At 42.9% G+C, this 20,342-nt stretch overlaps 1 protein-coding gene across 9 annotated transcripts in view; it reads right to left on the minus strand.

The window, feature by feature from the left end:
• KIF13A (kinesin family member 13A) overlaps positions 1-20,342 on the minus strand; it is a 243,532-nt gene that overhangs the window by 68,283 nt on the left and 154,907 nt on the right. For all 9 annotated transcript variants that reach the window (XM_063604760.1, XM_034961513.4, XM_034961510.4 and 6 more), the window contains exons 13-17: positions 18,930-19,064; positions 16,070-16,200; positions 13,863-13,949; positions 13,593-13,759; positions 4,867-5,080 (exon numbers count right to left, since the gene is read on the minus strand). In XM_063604760.1, the coding sequence (XP_063460830.1) occupies positions 4,867-5,080; positions 13,593-13,759; positions 13,863-13,949; positions 16,070-16,200; positions 18,930-19,064 (734 nt within the window). The remainder of the gene's footprint in view (positions 1-4,866; positions 5,081-13,592; positions 13,760-13,862; positions 13,950-16,069; positions 16,201-18,929; positions 19,065-20,342) is intronic.

Raw genomic sequence — 20,342 nt, forward strand, 5'->3', positions numbered from 1 at the left:
TTAAAATTTAAATATTTTGACTTATTTTAGGTTCAGGGGTACATGCACAGGTTTGTTATACAGGTGAACTCATGACTAAGGGGTTTGATGTATGGATTATTTCATTACCCAGGTAGTAAGCATAGTACTTGGCAGGTTTTTTTTTTTTTTTTTTCCTGAGCCTCTCCCTCCTCCTCCCACAGGCCCCAGTGTCTGTTGTTCCCCTCTTTCTGTCCATCGGTTCCCATGATTTAGCTCTCACTTATCAGTGAGAACACACGGTATCTGGTTTTCTGTTCCTGCATTCGTTTTCTAAGAATGATGGCCGCCAGTTCCATCCATGTTCCTGCAAAGGACACGATCTTGTTGTTTTTCATGGCTGCATAGTATTCCATGGTGTACATGTACCATGTTTTCTTTATCCAGTCTATCGTTGGACATTTAGGTTGATTCCATGTCTCTCCTATTGTGAATAGCACTGCAATGAATATACATGTGCGTGTGTCTTTATGGTAGAACAACTTATATTTCTTTGGGTACATACCCAATAGTGAGATGGCTGGGTGAAATGATAGTTCTGTTTTTAGCTCTTTAAAAAATTGCCGCATTGCTTTCCACAATGATTGAATTAATTTACACTCTCACCAACAGTGTATAAGGGTTCCCTTTTCTTCGCAACTTTGCCAGAATCTGTTATTTTTTGACTTTTTAATAATAGCCATTCTGACTGGTGTGAGATGGTATCTCATTGTGGTTTTGATTTGCATTTCCCTAGTCATTGGTGATAATGAACACTTTTTAATATGCTTTGTTGGCCACATGTATGTCTTCTTTTGAAGACACTTTTGCTTTTATCTTTTATATTGTTTAGTAAATAGAAAGGATATCAATGGGTACAATTATATCAGTTACCCTCAACAGCTAGCTGTTGCTTGGCATAAAGCCACCAGCTCATAGTAAATGTGTAAAAGGCAGCTCTTCAGAAAAAGGACCATCTGATAACTTTTGTCTGTTTCTTCCAGGTACAATAAAGTATAAAAAGTAACATAACATCTGGTGCAGTGGCTCACGCTTATAATCCCAACACTTTGGGAGGCTGAGGCAGGCGGATCACCTGAGGTCAGGGGTTCGAGACCAGCCTGGCCAACATGGTGACACCTCATCTCTACTAAAAATACAAAAATTAGCCAGGTATTGTGGTGGGCACTTGTAATCCCAGCTACTTGGGAGGCAGAGGTAGGAGAATCGCTTGAACCTGGGAGATGGAGGTTGCAGTGAGCGGATATCATGCCATTGCACTCCAGCCTTGCACTCTAGCCTGGGCAAGAAGAGTGAAACTCCATCTCAGAAAAAAGAGTAATATAAGTAAGATAAATCTTCCTATTTCAGTATCCAGACAGATGAGCAGGTAGCTCCTGGGGAAACTATAATTGACTCTCTTCTCTTTATTTAACATTAACAAGTGCGTGACTGTTGCGAGCCTTGCGCTGCAGGGCAGGGTTCCCTTTTCTCCTCTTGGGAGTCACCTTCCCCGGGTGTGGCCTGTGTTCTGCATCTCATTGCTAGTGAGAGCTGCAGTGTGTGTGTGAGTTACAGGAAGAGCTCTAGAGTCAGAATGCCACGGCTCTGATCCCATCGCCCAATTTACCAGCTAACTGACCATCTGGGTAAATCATTTAACCTCTCAGCCTGAGTTTCCTTATGTGTAAAGGCAGTAGCAGTTGTGAGGATTAGAGGAATACAGGAACAGCAATTAGTACCTGGTACATGGTATAAATGGTCTATAGATGTAAGGTGCTGCTTTTTTTTTTTTTTTTTTTGAGATGGAGTCTTGCTCTGTTGCCCAGGCTGGAGTGCAGTGGCATGATCTCAGCTCACTGCAAGCTCCGCCTCCCAGGTTCACGCCATTCTCCTGCCTCAGTCCCCCGAGTAGCTGGGACTATAGGCGCCCGCCACCACGCCCGGCTAATTTTTGTATTTTTAGTAGAGATGGGGTTTCACCTTGTTAGCCAGGATGGTCTTGATCTCCTGACCTCGTGATCCGCCCGCCTTGGCCTCCCAAAGTGCTGGGATTACAGGCATGAGCTACTGTGCCCGGCTTTTTTTTTTTTTTTTTTTTTTTTTTGAGACAGTCTTGCTCTGTCACCCAGGCTAGAGTGCAGTGGCGTGATCTCAGATCACTGCAACCTCTGCCTCCTGGGTTCAAGCAATTCTTCTGCCTCAACCTCCCGAGTAGCTGGGATTATAGGTGCCCACCACCGCACCTGGCTTATTTTTGTATTTTTAGTAGAGACGGGGTTTCACCATCTTGGCCAGGCTGGTCTTGAACTCCTGACCTCATGATCCACCCGCCTCGGCCTCCCAAAGTGCTGGGATTACAGGCGTGAGCCACCGCGCCCAGCCAGGTGTTGCTTTTATTAGTACTATTAATTATTATCATAACACAGGTGTTATTAGGAGACTGCAGAGAGACCTGGGTTCAAACTCTGTTTTTTTCACTTCCTAGATGGTTGATTAAGGCAGGATATTTAAACTGATTGCCTGACCTATAAGACAGGGATAATAGTTCCTATGGCATACTGCTGCTGGGATGTTAAATAAAAGACTGGACTATGGCAAGAACACAACTGAAGTCTTCAATAGCCTATTGTCCTTATTATGGTAGTGGTGATTATTATTATTACCATTTCCTCCACTGTAGGGTCCAGCCCTACTGGGTCTGTGGATTTTTCTCCTCGTGTGTGGAGATGAGAGATCGTAGAAATAAAGACACAAGACAAAGAGATAGAAGAAAAGACAGCTGGGCCCGGGGGACCACTACCACCTAGACGCAGAGACTGGTAGTGGCCCCGAATGCCTGGCTGCACTGTTATTTATTGGATACAAGAAAAGGGGGCAGGGGAAAGAGTGTGAGCCATCACCAATGACAGGAAGGTCACGCAAGTCATGTGTCCACTGGACAAGGGTCTCTTCCCTGTTTGGCAGCCAAGGCGGAGACAGAGAGAGGACAGCTTACACCATTATTTCTTCTATGTATTTCAAAGACTTTAAGTACTTTCACTAATCCTGTTACTGCTATCTAGAAGGCAGAGCCAGGCGTACAGGGTGGAACATGAAAGCAGACCAGGAGAGTGACCACTGAAGCACAGCATCACAGGGAGACAGTTAGGCCTCCGGATGGCTGCGGGCGGGCCTGACTCATGTCAGGCCTTCCACAAGAGGTGGTGGAGCAGAGTCTTCTCTAACTCCCCCGGGAAAAGGGAGACTCCCTTTCCCAGTCTGCTAAGTAACCAGTGCCTTCCCCAGGCACTGACGCTACTGCTAGACCAAGGCCCACTAGGTAATGGGCGCCTTCTCAGGCACTGGCCTTACCACTAGACCAGGGAGCCCTCCAGTGGCCCTGTTTGGGCGTAACAGAGGGCTTACACTCTTGTCTTCCGGTCACTTCTCACTGTGTCCCTTCAGCTCCTATCTCTGTATGGCTGGTTTTTCCCAGGTGATAACCGTAGAACAAAGATTATTATAATATTGGAATAAAGAGTAATGCTACAAACTAATGATTAATGATATTCATATATAATCATATCTATAATCTATTTCTAGTATAACTATTCTTATTCTATATATTATCTTTATTATACTGGAACAGCTTGTGCCCTTGGTCTCTTGCCTTGGCACCTGGGTGGCTTGCCACCCACACTCCACCACTCTCTCCTTTGAGAGTTCTGATATAAGTATTTTAAAGTCATAAATCTTTTCTTTTAGTCAGGTTCTTTTTTTTTTTTTTTTTTTGAGACAAAGTCTCACTCTTGTCACCCAGGCTGGAGTGCAATGGCGCGATCTTGGCTTACTGTAACCATCGCCTCCTGGGTTCAAGCGATTCTCCTGCCTCAGCCTCCCAAGTAGCTGGGATTACAGGCGCCTGCCACCATGCGCTGCTATTTTTTCTTTTTTTTCTGTATTTTTAGTAGAGACAGGGTTTCACCATGTTGGCCAGGCTGGTCTGGAACTCCTGACCTCAGGCGATCCACTGCCTTGGCCTCCCAAAGTGCTGGGATTACAGGCCTGAGCCACCGCACCTGGCCTGAGTCAGGTCAGGTTCTTCCTGTCACCCAGGCTGGAGTGTGGTGGCATGATCGCAGCTCACTAAAGCCTTGATCTCTGGGGCTCAAGTGACCCTCCCTCCTTAGCCTCCCAAGTAGCTGGGATTATAGGCACCAGCTACCATGCCTGGCTAATTTTTTATTTTTTGTAGAGACAAGGTCTCGTTATGTTGCTCAGGCTGGTCTTAAACTCCTGGGCTCAAGCGATCCTCCCAGTGACCTTATAGGCATGCACCACCACGTCTGGGTAATTTTTACTTTTTGTAGAGACAAGGTCTCACTATGTTGCCTGGGCTGGATTCAAACTCCTGGGCTTAAGTGATCTTCCCGCCTCAGCCTCCCCAAGTGCTAGGATTACAGGTATGAGCCACTGCACCCAGCTATAAATCTTAAACTTTCACATTTAGTAGATTAATCAGCACTGAAGTTGTATTTAAATAGATTCAAAAGTATGAGAAATAAGAAAAAAATGCTTTTGTGTTAAAGAAATTATTCAAACTTTCTAAATTTCAATACATACCTGATTAACCCTTGCAACTTGGCACCATTTTTATTGAAGGGTAAAGGGTTTGGGGGTAGGAGGGGTCTTTAACAGCTAACATTATAGTAAACATACTTAGGGTGGACAATATTTGTGAAAGGAAAAGCTAATTGGCAATATCACGTATGGGATTAAGAGTTCTCTTGTTGCTAGGTTTGTCTCTGACATGTCTCAAAAACCCCTCCCTCAAAGACCCACGGCCTTGGGGCCTTGACTCTGGGCTGCCCGCACTGCAGTTCTTACCTCTCTTCTGCCCACTGGGTCACCTTCTGCTGCGCTGTCTGGCTGCTGTAGGCCAGGCGGTCAGGGCCGCTACTCTGTGGCTGCCTGTCGGGGGAGAGCTGCTGGCGGAGTTGCTCCAGTTCCCGCTCATACATGAGCCGCTGCTCCTCTAGGGCACTTCTCTTTTCTTCTAGGTATTGTTTCTCCAGGACCTGAACCACATTTTGAACTGGGTCTAGTGAGCCAAGAGACAAGGCAAGGTGTCTTAGTGGCGGCTAAAACAAGCATTCATGCCAGGCACTGCAGCCTGTGGGGGGCTTCCTCTAGCAAGGAATCTAGCCAGTCAATACGCTTTTTGTGAGAGGCCTGAGGGGCCACATCAGGGAAATCCTCTCAAATTCCTTGTTACAGACATTGCAGATAAATGCCCTTTGTAAGTATACATTCTCCACATCCTCTATGTTACTTTCTTCAATTCGATGAGCTCATCCTAACGTTTAGATAAATCATTAACCTACTACCAGCAGATGGGGGAAGAGAGAGGAATGTGATCTTATCCACTGGGAAGAAAAACTACACGAAATCTAGGACAATTCCAAACACAGAAGCACATAAGATTTGATCTTTCTTTATGGTAATTCATTTCTATGTCCATTTAATATCAGTTTTGGTATACGACAAAGATTTATGACTTTCACCACAAATCCTATTACTATTGAATTTCTCTAAGTGGGAGGAAACTTACAGATCACAGCACATGTTTGAAAATATTGCTTAAGGATATGGTCTGGCAATTTCTCAGACTAGTATCTAAAAGGACAATTCACTTGCAAAAATAATAAAAACCTGTTTCTAACATCTCACGTTTACAGACACAGAGCTCACCACCATGCACATGGGTGAAAAGGTATAGATGTACTAACAGATCTTGCTCCAATGAGCTACCGTGATGGTTGTGGTATAGGTAAATCCTAATGGGCTGGGCAGGACATCAACTTGGTAATGACCAATGAGCTGGATACTGTGGAGAAAGATCAAGGCTCTGGGTCACATGTACAAAAGGAGAAAGTTACTGACATCACTAAGTGAGGACAGTGTAGGGAAGGAGAATGTTAGACAATCTCAATAGTAGAACAAGAAAATCATCATCACAGTTAATATTTCCCAGAACTATATTGGACTGAGAGATGCATTCTCAGACCAGCCTGGGACATGATTTTCTCCTTGTACATTCACACATTTGCCTGCTATTCAGTGCCATTTATGCTGTATTCCCACACATTGGCACTCAGTTTAATTTCCAGAAAAGAAGCTGAAAATTAAAGTGACTCAGGAGGAATTTTTATATTACCTGATGATTGCTATTGACTGGTTTTTCCAAGATACCCTATCAACTTGTAAAATACACATGTAAATTGTAATAATTTTCTATATTAGCATTAAGAGAAAAAGATAGCATGTTAGCTTCAAAAAATAAAGTTAAATAATTCAAAACAAAAAGAATCAATTTTTTTAAAATCATAAGAAAAGCTCAGTATAGATGAGTTGTTTTAATAAAAATGACAACCACAATGGCAACAATAACTCTACTAGCTCCTGGCTACATCGCAAGTAGAGGTTCTATCTGCTTTGCATGCATCACTTCATGAAAGCTTTGCAACAAGCCTAAGTGTGGATATCATCCCGATTTTAAAAATGAGGAAACTGGGGCTCAAAAAGGCTAAACAGCTGATCTACATCACGTAGCTACAAAGTGACAGGGTCAGGTTTTTAACTCAGATAACTAACTAATTGGCTGGGGTAGGACATTCACTTGGTAATACTTGATGTGGTACTCTTACCCCCAATGTTTTGCTTACAATTAGTATTCTGTGAAAGAGTGATACTTTTGAAAAAGATACTGTTTTATTGATATAAAATTCTAAAATTCAGCATGTTTTCAAAGAAGCAAAATAGTTCTCTTTGTAGAGTCCTGACATGAGTTCCTAAAATATATCACTTTTTTTTTTTGAGACGGAGTTTCGCTCTGTTGCCCGGGCTGGAGTGCAGTGGCGCGATCTCGGCTCACTGCAAGCTCCACCTCCCAGGTTCAAGCCATTCTCCTGCCTCGGCCTCCCCAGTAGCTGGGACTATAGGTGCCCACCACGCCAGGCTAATTTTTTGTATTTTTAGTAGAGATGGGTTTTCACCGTGTTAGCCAGGATGGTCTCGATCTCCTGACCTCATGACCTAAAATATATCACTTAAAAAGCTGATGGAAAATAAACTGGGGGCCAGGCGTGGTGGCTCACGCCTGTAATCCCAGCATTTCGGGAAGCTGAGGTGGGCGATCACTTGAAGTCAGGAGTTCAAGATCTGCCTGGCCAACGTGATGAGACCCTATCTCTACTACAAACACAAAAACTAGTCAGGCGTGGTGGCATGTGCCTGTAGTCCCAGCTACTTGGGAGGCTGGGGCAGGAGAATTGCTTGAACCCAGAGGCGGAGGTTGTAGTGAGCTGAGATCGTGCCACTGCACTCCAGCCTGGGCAACAGAGTGAGACTCCATCTCAAAAAAAGAAAGAAAAGAATATAAACTGGGGGAAAAAACCCAAACCAAAAAACAAACAAAAAATCTTATGCAAACATAGATCCTGGGTGGGTAAAACATTATCTATATAATAACAACCTATGTATTCCTAAGCATCAGAACTTCTGACAAACTCCTATAACTTCTAAAAAAATATGAGAAATATGGTAAAATTTTTTTGAGGGCATCTGAAGACATTTTAAATGTAAGCTCTAGAGAAGAAAAGTTCTTTCAGAATTAAAAAAATATATACACATATTTCTCAAACAGTATATAGGCTCTGGGTTTAAAAAAGAAAGGACAGGGTGCTACAGTACTTGCCATCCATTTATATTTAGATGGAGCCCAACTGTCCTAACAGTGTTTATAAATCTTTTCCAGAGAAGCTGGAAAACACACCGTTTTATAAAACTGCATTATAGGGTTTTTGCTACGAGATACTGAATAAGATATATAATCCACATTTCCATTGTTAGTCAGTAGTGCAGAAACACACATGATCCCAAATGACTGAGGCAGAGGGGATCTCACCCCAAGGTTCCATGCTGACACAGGCCACGTGAGTGAGGCTATTTGAAACTGCACCAGCAGCTGTCATGACACAGCACTACCACTACTCACTAGGCGTGATGAGTGGCCACAAATTGAAGTGCAAATACAGAAGACAGAGCAACTCAATCCGTCCTTCGTCTGAGACTCCCACAGTAGAGTCTTGTAAGCCCCATTCCCGAACTCCCAGATCTGCCCTCACCACACACAGCTACGGTGGAGGTCTAGGGGCTGGGTTTTTGTTTTGCCTCTGATCCCTAACATTAGTCTGCAAACACCTTTCTCACGGACAACTTTGATGACATTTTCTTTTCAAATCAATTAACCAGTTTCAAGTCTTTACCCCACACACAGCATATTTTAAAACAGACCATCCAAATCAGCAAGTCGATCTGACTCTATGATGTGACCCAGGACGGAAGCCAAAGATTATTCAGCCCTTTCTCAAAATACCAACCAAATATCAAGAGATTGTCCACAGGTTTATTTTTCCTATCATTTTCCTTCTCTTGAATGAACTGTTTTAAATAGTGAGCCAGGTGCCCAAAGCCAAGATCTCAAAGAAGTAAGTATTTTAGGAAAAAAGAAAGGACCACGTTTACTTTGGGCATAGCACTTTCTCGTCCTCATTAGTTTCTTCTTTACTTAGTAGGTAACTATGCAATGAGCTCAAACCGACCCATCATCCCAAGAATGGAAAAGAAAAAATGGTGGTGGTAGTGGTGCTGGTAGCGGGGTATTTATATAAGAAAGAGAATTAGAATTAATTAACACCAAAATGTCTAAAAAACTGAATTGAGGGGAAATAGATCTTTGGAGAAAAAAAGAACTATTTGATCCCAGATGGAACAAACTGGCACTACGCATGACCCTTTGTCAGCCCCTTAATTGTTCTTTATTTTTAAAATGTTTTGTAGAGATGAAGGCTCACTATGTTGCCCAGGCTGGTCTCGAACTCCTGGCCTCAAGCAATCCTCCCACTTTGGCTTCCCAAAGTGCTGGGATTACAGGAGAGAGCCATTGCGCTTGGCAAAGTTGCACTTTTAGAGCTGCCATTGACATTGAAAAAAGAGATGATTCTTATTTTGTCTGATTCCTATTTCAAACCCCTGGGAAGAAGGCATTATTGTCCACAAATACTAGGTTTCTTTTTACTTTTAATTCAAATGAATTGGATTTTAGATCAGTATTTACTCTAGAAACTAAAAAAATACATTAATCTTACCTATTACTGGGATACTGTAGGTGAATATATATCTGGAAGTACTACTGACCTGAACTGCTCTGCTGTCAACAGCAACAAAGCCATCAATAACAGCAGTAATAATACCAATAATACTTTTCAGTGCTGTTGCACACATACAGAATAGCTGCTGTTAGAGTTTAACCAAAATCTGGGAGGCAAATGGAATTGGGACATGGTGTGTGTGTGTGTGTGTGTGTGTGTGTGTGTGTGTGTGTGTTGGGGGTGGGGTGTTCATAATTGAAAAGGAACATTCCTCAATGAAGAATACAGAACACCTTCATCAGCCAGAAAACTCCAGCTTCTTCCCAATCATGTTAGTTAGATTTTTGCCAAAGCATGGAGCATGAGCATCAATCAGCAGCACTGCTAAAAACCAGCCAAGCTCCCTCATGCCAATGCCAATCAATTAAAAACCTTTATCCCAGTGTTTGTGGAGGAGCTTCGTCTGAAACCACATGAGAGGAAAGAGGATCTTCAAATAAGACCACCAAGGGGATGACCACCAGGCAGACAGGCTTATTATCGGGAAGCCACCTAGCAGTAGAGGGCAATCACAGTGAACACCGTCCAGCCACCGGCACATCAGCACTTGCATCAGAGACTGTGTGTATGCCCCAAAGGGAAGCTCCACTGGAACTGGGTAAAGGATGGGGTAGCGGGAAACATGACTTCTTTTTTTTTTTTTTTTTTGTGATGAAGTCTTGCTCTGTCACCCAGGTTGAAGTGCAATGGTGCGATCTCAGCTCTAACTGCGGCCTCCACCTCCCAGGTTCAGGTGGTGCTCCTGTCTCAGCCTCCTGAATAGCTGAGACTACAGGCACACATCACTACACCTGGCTAAGTTTTTGTATTTTTAAGACAGACTGGGATTCACCATGTTGGCTAGGGTGGTCTCGAACTCCTGACCTCAAGTGATCCGTCCACCTCAGCCTCCCAAAGTGCTGGGATTACAAGCATGAGCCACTGCACCCAGCCATAAATATGACTTCAATATGGACAAAATCAACACTGGAGAGCAAGGCCTGATCTGGGATACAAAAGAATAATTCATGTTAACACTGTGCACCAGGCCACTGATGACTCCAATTGGTTTGGCTGAGAGGATCAGAGGAATTAACAAATGCTTACTAAATACTCATTGATTATTGAAGGAGTTAATTTATATATAAGAAGGTAGTAATTGATTCAAATAAGGAACCTGTGATCTTGGAGGGCTAAATGATTAAACTGATACCACCTGTAAACTGCAGAGTTAGCGACTAGAGATGTCTAGATTCTGTAACGTCCACTGAAGCAATGAGCTGTCTCCAATGGGAGTTCCTCCACCTGGAGTTTGGAGTCTGCATCCTCCTGAACACCCTATATCCACTCAGGCTTCCAAAAGATCACTCACAGCAGACTTGTTGCTCAGTTAGGTTGTTAAATAACCCATTAATGTGATTCTGATGTCTGAACGTCACTTCGAAATGTCTCTGGGATTCCTCCCAATTGGTGGGGAAGTAACAGAGTGGAATGAATCTTGATTCCTAGCTATGGTCCACCCTGCGCTGCAGGGCCAAAAGCCCCAGTGGCTAATCTTAACACTCTACTCTTACTGTTTAAAGACAGAAATTGCCAAACTTTCTCATAAAGTTGTTTTTTCCTACTTTTTTCTTCATGGTTCTATACTTTTTTTTTTTTTTTGGAGACAGAGTTTCGCTCTTATTGCCCAGGCTGGAGTGCAATGGCACCATCTCAGATCACTGCAACCTCCACCTCCCGGGTTCAAGTGATTCTCCTGCCTCAGCTTCCTGGGTAGCTGGGATTACAGGCACCTGCCACCATGCCTGGCTAAATTTTTATTTTTTAATTTTTAGTAAAGACGGGGTTTCACCATGTTGGCCAGGCTGGTCTTGCAGGTGAGCCACCTGCCTCAGCCTCCCAAAGTGCTGGGATTACAGGCATTAGCCACCGTGCCTGGCCCCTATACTCTTTATATAAATACATTACACTTGTTTTTCACAGTCTGGCTGGCTGGCTGTCTTTCTCTCTCTCCCCGCCCCCCACTTCCCCCTCTGTGCCTTCCTCCCTCTCTTTTTCCTTCCTTCCTTTCTTTCCTTTCTTTTTTTGAAACAGACTCTCGCTCTGTTGCTCAGGCTGGAGTGTAGTCGTGTGATCTTGGCTCACTGCAACCTCCGCCTCTCAGGTTCAAGTGATTCTTGTGCTCCGGCCTCCCAAGTAACTAGGATTTCAGGCACGCACCACCACACCTGGCTAATTTTTGTATTTTTAGTAGAGACAGGGTTTCACCACGTTAGCCAGGCTGGTCTCGAACTCCCGGCCTCAAGTAATCTGCCTGCCTCAGCCTCCCAAAGTGCTGGGATTACAGGTGCAAACCACCATGCCTGGCTAATTTCTGTATTTTTAGTAGAGATGGAGTTTCACTATGTTGCCCAGGCTGGTCTCCAAGTCCTGGCCTCAAGCTATCTTCCCGTCTCGGCCTCCCAAAGTGCTGGGATTACAGATGTGAGCCACCATGCCTGGCGTTTAATTTAAATTTCTTTTTTTATTTTTGATAAGAAGTCTCATTCTGTCGCCCAGGCTGCAGTGCAGTGATGCGATCTTGGCTCAACCTCTGCCTCCTGGGTTCAAGCAATTCTCCTGCCTCAGCCTTCCGAGTAGCTGGGATTACAGCCATGTGCCACCATGCCTGGCTAACTTTTGTATTTTTTGGAGATATGGGGTTTTGCCATGTTGGTCAGGCTAGTCTCAAACTCCTGACCTCAGGTGATCTGCCCACCTGGGCCTCCCGAAGTGCTGCGATTTACAGGCATGAGCCACCACACCTGGCCCTACATTTCATTTTTATAATTAAAAAAAGAGGCCCCCTAGGCAAAAACTTCATAAACAGAAATCAATGAAAAGGCCAAAAGCTTTATTCCTGCAACAGAATCCCCAATTTGATATGCCAGAGATCTGATAATTCTCTCACCATGTGCTTGCCTTGGCAGCACATATGACACAATTCTCTATGCTCAAATTCTTCCCAGATAGGCTCAAAGAGTAAAGTGAGAAAGCCAATGTTTAAGGGAAGAGCTCAACTGTGAAAAACAAAATGCTCGGCTGGGCGTGGTGGCTCATGCCTGTAATCCCAGCACTTTGGGAGGCCAAGACAGGCGGATCACGAGGTCGGGAGATTGAGACCATCCTGCCTTAACACGGTGAAACCCCGTCTCTACTAAAAATACAAAAAAATTAGCCAGGTGTGGTCACGGGCGCCTGTGGTCCCAGCTACTTGGGAGGCTGAGGCAGGAGAACGGCGTGAACCTGGGAGGTGGAGCTTGCAGTGAACCGAGATCGTGCCACTGCACTCCAGCCTGGGCGACAGAGAGAGACTCCGTCTCAAAAAAAAAAAAACAAAACACCAAAATGCTCTTCAAGCCCCCTGTCAGGTAGAGGCTGCCTGTCTTAGGGCCCTCAGGGCCCTGGAGGTCCACCCTGGTTCAAGTTAGGGAACCTCAGGTGCCCCAAGATCAGATGAATGAGAAGGAGAGGTTGGACTGAGCCTACAAACTACCTTTCTCAGGTACCCCTAAACAGCCTCAGTTTTATCCTCATAAAATCATTCTAGTCCCAGAAATGTCATCTTGTGGTTGGTAACAGGTGAACATTGCTTCTGGCTTCTAAGTCCCAGTCATCAAATCTAGCAATTAAGACACTGGGAGATGGGAAAAGAAAGGGCAGATTTATAAAACAGCAAAAAAGGAAAGAATTTGGTGTCTATTTTATTTAATGCAGGCAGATGTGTATAGGCACAGAATAAGAAAGAAAAGGTAAAGGAACACGGACTTTTAGATGTGAAACTTGGTATAAGTCAAATAAAGAGGCTATAAAGCATTTCATTTTCACTATCATTTTTGTAAAAGTGATCTGGGCTTATTAAATAAATATCTTTGGGGTAAAATTTCCAATTGAGTTTACACTAAAATGCTGTGACTTTTATCTTTCCATAGATTATATTTGAAATTCCTGAATTTATATTCTGTTGGGGATTTTCACATTCTCAAGGATTCAGATATGACAGGCTCGATGATGAGAAATTTGGTAAGGAATTTTGTCAAAATCATTCAGTACTCTAGGCCCATGGAAATGTCACCACAATTCGCTTGGGAATAAGAGGTCTCAAAAACGGGACCATCCATATCCTCGTTGTAACTGAGGGAGAAGACCATCTCCCCCACATCTTGTCATTAGTTATTCACTGATGGCCTTTTAAAGAAATGAGCAGTTTTATGTGTTTAAAATGTGGAATGCGGAATGACACCTGATGCATGCTTATCCCTCACTGAATGATGTGAGGTGAGGAAATGCCCAAGGCGCTGGAACACAGAGTGAGGGTCTTACCATTACTATTCAGGGTTTTCATGATAACTTCCATCTGTGCAAATTCATAGTTATAGTCTGGTTCAGAGGAAGCCTCACTGGCTGCATCCAGGTCATGCTCTGGCGGGCCCGTTTCTTTTTCAAAGTCTTTCAACCAATCTCGACGTTTCCTCTTAGGTAAGTTTATTCTGTGGGGTTTTTCACCATTAGAGAAAATCAACTTGTTTTACACTTAAACAGATAACAGAAAAAATGTATACGAAAATATATTACAGAACACAAAGATGTTACCTAAAAAAGTGATTATTTCCCCATAGGATTCGGTCACCATGCCACAGCTGGGTGGTACTGCACACAAGGGTGCCGTTCACACAGGACCTGGGAGAACACGAGGGAAAATACCAGGTAAATGGGAAGGAGCACAAGACCTTGTCCTGGTAGCCAAAGAGATAACTAGGGGAGCTTTCTCTTAATAAATGCATTCCAACAAACGCTTAAAGAAGGAAGAGCAGAATGTGTAACCACTATGAAAACACACAATCTAAGCCATGAGGACCAAGGGCTGCCAACACCCCTCAGAGAATGACAACCTGACATGATGCACTCCTGATGGAGACAGAAAGCACCACCCATGGCTATTCTTGTCAAAATTTGAGCTGAACCTGATCAAGCTTCCACATTTAAATGCCAATTTAGGAAATACAGAGAACAATGGAGGATGTGAAATGATGCCATGGGATGCAGTGAGCAAAATCCTGACTGTGGGAACCTCTAGGATCAACAATGAGGTGACTTCAACAAATAAAATGCAAGGAAGAAGAGAGAGAGGCAGAGAGAGACAGGGATAAACACACACACACACACACAGAAGAGAGGAAGAGGAAACCCATTTGTTAAAAGAGATCTAAGAGGAATACTATAAAACAATGGTAGGATCTTATCTGGATCCTAATTTCAAGAAACAACTGAAAAAGAAAACTGATGAGACAACTGGGGAAATCTGAACACTGACTGGCTATATGAAGATTAGTAACGAATTATTATTAATTATTTTAGGTATGATGATATTGAAACTATATTTAAGAATCTTCATCTTTTAGAGAGACATAGTGAGATATTTATAGATACAATGTTATAAAATCTGGAATCTACTTTAAAATAATTATTTTTTCTGGGCATGGTGGTGGACGCCTGTAATCCCAGCTACTTGGGAGGCTGAGGCAGGAGGTTTGCTTGAACCTGGAAGGCAGAGGTTGCAGTGAGCCGAGATCTTGCCACTGTACTCCAGCCCGGGCAACAGAGTGAGACTCTGTCTCAAAATAAATAAATAAATAAATAAATAAATAAATAAATAAAATAATTTTTTTTCTTCTTGAGACATGGTCTTACTCTGGTTGTCCAGGCTGGAGAGCAATGGAGCAACTACGACTCACTACAGCCTCAACCTCGTGGGCTCAAGTGATCCTCCCACCTCAGCCTCCCGAGTAGCAGAGACTACAGGTGTGCACCACTATACCAGCTCATTTTTCGTATTTTTTTGTAGAGTAGGGGGTTTCGCCATGTTGCTCAGGCTGGTCTTGAACTCCTGGACTCAGGCAATATGCCCCCCTTGGCCTCCCAAAGTGCTGGGATTACAGGTGTGAGCCACTGTTCCTGGCCTGCTTTAGGAAGGAGGAGGAGATATGGAAGGCATATAAATAACAAAATTGTCTATGAGATGCTCATTTTTAAAACTGGAGGACGGGTCCATGGGGTTTCATTATATTATTCTCTCTACATTTTTTTTTTTTGAGACAGGGTCTCGCTCTGTAACCTAGGCTAGGCTACAGTGCAGTGCTATGACCATGGCTCACTGTAGCCTCGACCTCTTGAGCTTGAGTGACCCTCCCACCTCAGCCTTGTAAGTAGCTGAGACTAGAGGAATTGAACACCATGCCCGGCTAATTTTTTTATTTATTTTCTGTAGCAATGGTGTCTCACTATACTGCCCAGGTTAGTCTTGAACTCCTGGGCTCAAGCAATACTCCTGCCTCAGCCTCCCAAAGTGCTGGGATTACAGGTGTGAGCCACCCCGCCTAGCCAATTTTCTGGTATTTAAAAACAAAACAAAACACTGGAGGTGGACAAGATAACTAAATAGTTAATTGAAGGTTAATTTGCCAAAGGACTGTCAGGTAAAGTTTGAAGAAAGAAAAGAAATGTCCTTTTGAGTTTTAATTTTCCAATAAGTTACTCTTTTCACTTACTCTCATAATTGGACTCCTGATCTTTACAGGGTTCTAAAGCTCAGAGTTATGGATTAAGTGGAACTAGAACTCGCATACAAAAATAGTCACTCCTTCACAGTAATCACTCTCTACAATCAGAAAGCAAGGCCCCCATGAGGACCCCCATGTATCCTTAACTTTAATATAGCTGAAAGCAAACAGAAAGAGCAGCCTTCTCCTTCTGAAAATAAGGCACACAAGACACGTGAAGTCGCCATTTACTTTTCTTACCTTGCATTTTCTTTTGGAGTGAGAGTGACGTCTCCATCAGATGCAATGTCAATCTCACAGTGCTGAGGCTGAATTCCTATGCCAAAAAGCTGGATATCTTGAGAGGTATCTGCACCCACCCTGGTGTGATCCTAGTAAAAGATTATTAAGGAAAGAAAAACCCACATTTATGAGTAACTCAGCAAAAATGTATCACAATCAATTTGAATAATGCAGCAGCATATGCACAAAAATATTAAACGAATCCTGCCAGAGATGTTAAATATCTTAAGCATTAAAAGTAAAACGCTTACCCTTAATACACCAAATTAAAAAAAAATGTTTAAACACTACCAAAAAAAATCCCCAATCGACAATGATTAGTTATTGTTTTTAACACAGGAAATTGGACTTGACAGTAGAATACTTTGAGTTTCAATTGTGACTTGACCACGGGGAAGCCATTTCACTCTCTGAGCCTCAGTTTCTTTGTTGGCAAAACCAGAATAATATTATCTATTTCACCTATTTAGATTTCTTTTAGGATCATCTGAGTTAACAGTGAAAGTGTTTTGAAAACAGTTACATAAATTTAAGAACCATTAAAAAGCAGTTTCATTGACAGTAATATTTTAAAATATTCAACTTTGAAAATGCTAAAAATTTTGAATTTCTAATACTGATATTACATACAGTATTAATGCCTGTGGGTCATACCATGTACAAACGTGTGATTTTTTTTTTTTTTGACATGGTGTCTCACTCTGTCACCCAGGCTGGAGTGCAGTGGTGCAATCTCAGCTCATTGCAACCTCTGCCTCCTGGGTTCAAGCCATTCTCTTGCCTCAGCCTCCTGAGTAGTTAGGATTACAGGTATGCGCCACCACGTCTGGCTAATTTTTATTTTTAGTACAGATGGGGGTTTCACCATGTTCGCCAGCCTGGTCTTGAACTCCTGGCCTCAAGTGATCTGCCCGCCTTGGCCTCCCAAAGTTCTGGGATTACTGGCGTGAGACTGAGAACATTTTAAACTACAAACATAAACATACAACCCTTAGCCCTCAGGGCTATAATATCATTACATGTCTCATAGACTCCGGAAAACTCCACCAATACATGCGTGACAAAATGAGAGAGCAGAGCCAAACAACATGTTCGTGTTTATATTAAAGTAGTTTTGACCTCACAGGCCTCATGAAAGGTTCTCAGAGACCCCAGATCACACTTTTAGAACTGCTTGCTTACACTGCAAAGTGAGAAATAGGACATCTGATTGACACTGATAGCGTCCAATACAGTAAACACACCGCACCTGGCCTCATGTGATTTTAAGTACCTGAACCTCAGACATACGAGGACTGTGACTATTGGTGATTCAGCCACTGCTTATCCCATTTTTTTCTATTGCTCTTAAAATAGTTTAATAACTATAATAATACCTCCCTATTTGACAGAGAAAGTATAAGGATTGGTCTTTCAAAATTAGGATTTCAGAGACAATTCCTTACCCCTACTCATTGCCTAAATGAACAGATCTTAAGTTTGTTGGGGGACTCTCAATAACTCAGGGGCTATTTGTACCAAATTTACACCTCTAGGAAAAGTAGAAGGTGAGGCTCCTTGCTTCAATTGTGGCTTATTCTCCATTGCATTTTATATATTTACTAGGCAGATCAGAATCCTTAACAAGGTGTCTCACTGTTCTCAAGCAGGCAATACCTTCGCATTTAGAGATTCAGGTGTGTGGACAGCATATGTAAGCTGCCTTCAAGGCCCCAGGTCCCCAATCCTTGAAAGTTCGTTTCTGTAACTCAGAAAGTGTGTGTATGTGTGAGATTAAAAATGCCCTGATGGTTGGCTGAATGCCTTATGTCAGTCACAGTGTCCTAAATCAATGTCAATCAGATATCTTATTTCTCACTTTGCAGAGTAAGCAAGCAGTTCTAAAAGTGTGATCTGAGAACCCCCGGGGTCTCTGAGAACCTTTCAGGAGGCCTATGAAGTCAAAACTACTTCAATAGAAACATGAACATGTTGTTTGCCTTTGCTCTCTCATTTTATCATGCGTGTGTGTATTGGTGGAATTTTCCAGAGTCTATGAGACATGTAATGATGTTATAGCCCTGAGGGCTAAGGGTTGTACGTTTATGTTTGTAGTTTAAAATGTTCTCAGTCTTAGGGTCCAATACAGTAAACACGGATATAACCCAGATACATGAAAGTTCTTTGGAGTCCTTGATACTTTTTAAGAGTGTAAATGGGTTCTGAAGTCAGAAAATTTGAGAAATGCTACAGTAAGCTATCCAACGTGGCATGTCCTGCGACCACAGTGGCAACAGGGCAGCCCCATCCCACCTCTACACCTGAAGGGTGATTATGGGACCAAAACTTATTTCCTGAGGATGTAGGTTTACAAGGGATAGACCTAGAAGAACATTGTTGTCTATTTAATCTAGGACGAGGGTCTCCTTTAGGCTTGTGTTGATCTTGAGATCTCCTTGGAATTACTCAGAAGCATAACTAAGAACCTCCAGAGCTTCTCAGGAGCTTTGTGGAAGAACACAGATATTCCCAGAATCCTCACCATCTCACACCTAGAGCCTTCTCATAAAGCTAGGCATCACCTCGACACCTACTGTTGCCCACTTATGCCACTCTGAAGCCTGGACTCACAGGAGATCAGCCCCAACTGCACAGCCCCAGATGATACAAAATAGCTGTTTTTCCTTCTCAGTGGTGATCTGAGGGCACTATCCATCTTAGTTTTACTGAGGGCTAAGCTGGATACAAAAAGCAACATCACAGAGACAGGCACCCAGATTCAACTACAAACTGTATAGGAATGAATCTTGATTGCATATGTATTTATACGTTCTCCTACCTTTAAATAATAAACCAGAAGTTCGTTAAGAGCAGGGTCTGCATTCAGATTGACTAAGTAGCATTTGTCATCCCCCACCTTGATACCGGACATCTCCAGGGAAATCCCCATGCTTTCAAGTTGTCGTTGTCTTTCCTGTGCACAAAAACAGACAAAAGAAGGAAACTCTGTTTGTTGTTCTATTCACAAGATGTATCCACGGAAAGAGTAAGTCACTGTTTCTGGGGACAATGCCAATGGGATTACACATGCTACTCTGCTCAACCACATTAACAGAGAGTCTACAGTGCATGACATCTTGTGGCAGGCGTGATAGGGGCACCAAGGATGAACCAGACACCATTTTGGCTCTTAAGGAGCTTAGAATCTAGTAGAGGGAACAAGACCACATAACTAGAGCACAAAAGAGGAGAGTGTTGTGCTATTGAAGGGTACGAAATGCCAGGGGCTTCCCAGGAGAGACATCATGATGGGTTAAGAGACCAAGAAAGGCTGCAGAAAGAGGATATATTTGAGATAGTTCTTGAAGCATAAGAATAATTTCAACAGAAATATAAAGATAGGGTGTTCTTGGGGCATGGCATATGGAAGCACACTAAAGAAAGGTTCTGGACATACTAGATGATTTCAGGGGCCAAGAACCCCTGGCAAATATCAGAAAGCAGTGAGAGTTAAGGCTGGAAGAGAAGGTTGGGTCTCTACTGCGGAAGGCCTTGTATTCACTCATTCATTCATTCATTCAAGATATATTTATTAGAGTCTACAATGTAGTAGGTATTGATCTCGGGCTGGGAATACAGCACTGAACCCAATGAAGTCCCGTCTTTCATGAAAAGTTATATTCTGGTGGGAGGAGACAGGCCATAAGAAAACAGTTAAGTCAATATGGTACATAGAATTTCCAATGGTGTTAAGTACTATGGAGAAACATAAAGCAATGTTAAGCGGGACAGTGAGTGAGGTGTAGGGGTATGTGTGGGTGTGAACGATATCTATAAGAAACACATCAGCAGAAGGCTGGACTGGGTTCCAGTGACTGCTGTTAAGCTACGTGATTGGGATGGTCCAATATTTCCAAATGATCAATGAGATTAAAAATGTTCGTGAAATATATAATGTAGAGAAATTCATAATGCACATAACCCCGAGAATTAGTCCTTCCTTTATATTTTAACTTAAGTAAAAGTTAAAATATAAACATACAGCATTTCCTAACAAGCCCAAAGAATCAAATACATTGAAAAATTATGATATGCTATACGTTACAAATTCTCTGTCAATTAGGTAGCCTCTTGGGAGGCTAAGGCGGGTGGATCACCTGAGGTCAGGAGTTTGAGACCAGCCTGGCCAACATGGTGAATCCCTGACTCTACTAAAAGATACAAAAATTGGCCAGTTGTGGTGGCACACACC

This window comes from Pan paniscus, chromosome 5, assembly GCF_029289425.2.
Source record: "Pan paniscus chromosome 5, NHGRI_mPanPan1-v2.0_pri, whole genome shotgun sequence".
NCBI lineage: Eukaryota > Metazoa > Chordata > Mammalia > Primates > Hominidae > Pan > Pan paniscus.